This window comes from Mustela lutreola, chromosome 2 (assembly GCF_030435805.1).
Source record: "Mustela lutreola isolate mMusLut2 chromosome 2, mMusLut2.pri, whole genome shotgun sequence".
Classification (NCBI taxonomy): Eukaryota; Metazoa; Chordata; class Mammalia; order Carnivora; family Mustelidae; genus Mustela; species Mustela lutreola.
Window position 1 is genome coordinate 178,581,313 of NC_081291.1, and position 3,169 is coordinate 178,584,481.

At 34.0% G+C, this 3,169-nt stretch overlaps 1 protein-coding gene across 1 annotated transcript; it reads right to left on the minus strand.

The window, feature by feature from the left end:
• Positions 1 to 748: 748 nt before the first annotated feature.
• On the minus strand, positions 749 to 1,678 carry LOC131825932 (olfactory receptor 5K1-like). Its single transcript, XM_059165257.1, has one exon. The coding sequence runs from the start codon at positions 1,676 to 1,678 to the stop codon at positions 749 to 751; it is 930 nt and encodes a 309-aa protein (XP_059021240.1).
• Between the last annotated feature and the right edge of the window lie 1,491 nt (positions 1,679 to 3,169).

Consider the following 3,169-nt stretch of genomic DNA (forward strand, 5'->3'; position numbering starts at 1 on the left):
AATCATGAGTTTACAGATCCTCGATTTCAGAGAATCTGAGAGTAAAGTTGACTAACAATAAAGATGGACATAGTTTTGCTTTATTATACATTTTGACTAGCATTCTTTTCTTGTTTTTAATATTTTTTAATTGTGGTAAAAGATACATAACAAAATTTCCTCTTTTAATGATGAAAATATTCTTGATTTAAGAATAGATACTTCATATAAATTGATATTCAAATATAGTCCCTTGAATAAACTCAAAGAAAATTAAGAATGAAATATATACAGTGTACTTCCGACAGATGATCTTGTTTAAGAAGGGATTAATTCTTGAGAAACTGGAATGGAACAAACTTTGTAAAATTATGCTTTGGAATTCCAGAAACTTATCAACAATATTAAATGGAGGTGATCTTTACATATACTGACTTGTATTCCTAGTCTTTGTTGAAAATTATAACTCATTACTCTTTGAAACAATTAGTTAATAGTTTAGCTAATTTTTCTGTGGCACAGTGTGTGTCCTCAATAATAATTATTTAATTCATTCTTGAGGGGAGATAGTAGCTATGATTTTGGAATACATACTAGCAGAATCTCTCCTTGCAAAACTTGTTTATTTGATTCCTATATTAACATGTATTACTAATTCAATATTTTATGGATGAAGTGGTCCTTTTCTACTTTCTCAATATTCCATGATTTTGAAAACATTTAATCAAATTTAATTTTCCTATTAGACAAAGATATTTCTTTTAAATTGCTATAAAATGTTCCTTATAATTTTTTTCAGAGCATTTATTACTTCCTTATTTCTTAGACTATAAATCAAAGGGTTTAATAAAGGGATCACTATGGTATAAAAAACAGCACCAGGTATATCTTTATCCTCTTCTTTAACTGAATGTGGTCGAATGTACACAAAGATAAGAGAACCATAGAATATTGAGACAGCGAGAAAGTGGGATGCACAAGTAGATAAGGCTTTGCTTCTTCCCTCTTTGGATTTCATTTTGAAAATAGTGAAGAGAATGTAGAAGTAAGATATTAAGACACTACCAACGGTGAAGAGTTGAATTGAACCTGCAAAGATAAATATCATCAATTCATTCATATAAGGGTCAACACAAGAGAGTCTATATAATGGTAAAACATCACAAAAAAAGTGATTGATTTGATTTGACCCACAGAAAGTTAGCCTAAAGAGAAACCCTATTTGAATCACGGAATGCAGATTTCCAGCTATATAGGCCCCTGTGGTCATCTGAATGCAGAGTTTCTTTGACATCATCGTGTGGTACTGCAGAGGGCTACATATGGCCACATAGCGATCATAGGCCATTGCTGCCAGGAGAAAGCAATCTGCAGTTTCAGCAAGGCAGAGAAAATAAAATTGTGCCATGCACTCATAAAGGGAAATCATTCTGTCTTTAGAAAAGGAGTTCTCTAACATTTTGGGGGTGATGGCACAGGAACAACAGGAATCCATCAAAGCCAGGTTGCCCAGAAAGATGTACATTGGTGTGTGAAGACGACGCTCCATAAAAATCAATGCCACGAGACCAAGATTCCCCACCATAGTGATCACATAGATAGTGAGAAACACCACAAACAGGAGGCTCCTCATCTCTGGGTGATCTGTAAATCCTATGAGGATGAATTCAGTGGTCAAGGAGTAATTATCCTCAGTCATATCCACTTTCTCTGTTGAGATAGCAAATCTGGAGATATAAGATTAAGGGAAATTAGAGAATCTATTCCATTTACTATACCACCAAGAACCACAAGATACCTGGGAATAAACCTAACAAAAGGGGAAAGGATCTGTACTTGAGGAACGACAGAACACTCGTTCTGAAATTGAAGAAGACAAAAAAATTTGGAGTAGCATTCCATGCTCATGGATCAGAAGAATAAACATAAGATTGTAATTTAGAGTGTGCAAAACTTTCCTTCCAAATTTTTCTTTTTACAACAAAGAGAGAAGCTTCTTCAAACTCCTATTAGTATCTCTGGACATAGGCACACAAACCTCTAGGGGATAGCCAGTCCCCTAAAATGTCAGCTTTATAACTGAACTCTGAAAATCAGCATTCCCATGAATATTTTTGTAATTCCAAGAAGAATGCTTACAGAGGAAAAGGTTTGTCTTTATGAATTCACGTATGGATAGTGTAGAAATCTAGCATTCTTATATTTGGTTCATGGTTGACAAAAAATTTCAGTGTCAGTTTTGGTATTACAGATCCTTAAAATAAATTTAATATCAATTTTTATGTATATATTTCTTTTTTTGTTTTTACTGAGCAAAAATTTTTCATATACATTCCCAGTGACCTGAATCTTTGAAAAGGGCATACGACAGATATGTTAAATTTAGACCTTAAGAATTGTATGAAGATCACAAAGGTTTAAGAATAGGACTTTAATCTCTAGAGAAAATTCCTTGAGATATTCAAGGATATAAATATCTATGTATTTTCATCTATCTCATCCCTTTTCCCGGTACTAGATCCATTTCCATAAACACTGATTTTGCACATCTCATCATTCCTGTTGATTTTTTCCCAGATTTCTAAATCCTCCCATCTTTATGTAAAGCATAGTATACATATAATGCTCCTTAAGAAAGCTTTAACTAAATGCTCCAGACCACATTGATTTTCACTTCTTGCATCCTCAAGCATATCCTATATACCCTACACAATATAGAGTTGTTCATGTGTAATACTCATGGCTTTTAAAAAAATGCATGTACAGTTTCTTTATTAGAATTGTAGACATTTGAGTTCAGCTATGACTTTTATTCCTCATAGGAGTTATTTAATGCTATAGAGGGGGGGGGGAAGAAATACTGATCCCAGTCCTAGCTTCAAAGACCCGAGATAGGTGAACTTGTTGTCAATGGACTATCACTGATCCTTAGTGACCACTTTGGTCTCCACAAATTGAGACTGCTAGTTTTTTTTTTTTTTATAAACATATATTTTTATCCCCAGGGGTACAGGTCTGTGAATCACCAGGTTTACACACTTCGCAGCACTCACCAAAGCACATACCTTCCCCAATGAGACTGCTAGTTTTGAAGAACATGCTACAAAGGAAATTCATGGAAATTTATCATGAAAAACGTTATGCGCCATTCTCTTACCGGAAGTGACCCAGCTACTATTGTCCTGCTTCC

Excerpts from the sequence above, each read along its gene's own strand:
- LOC131825932 (XM_059165257.1), bottom strand. The coding sequence starts at position 1,678 with ATGACTGAGGATAATTACTCCTTGACCACTGAATTCATCCTCATAGGA.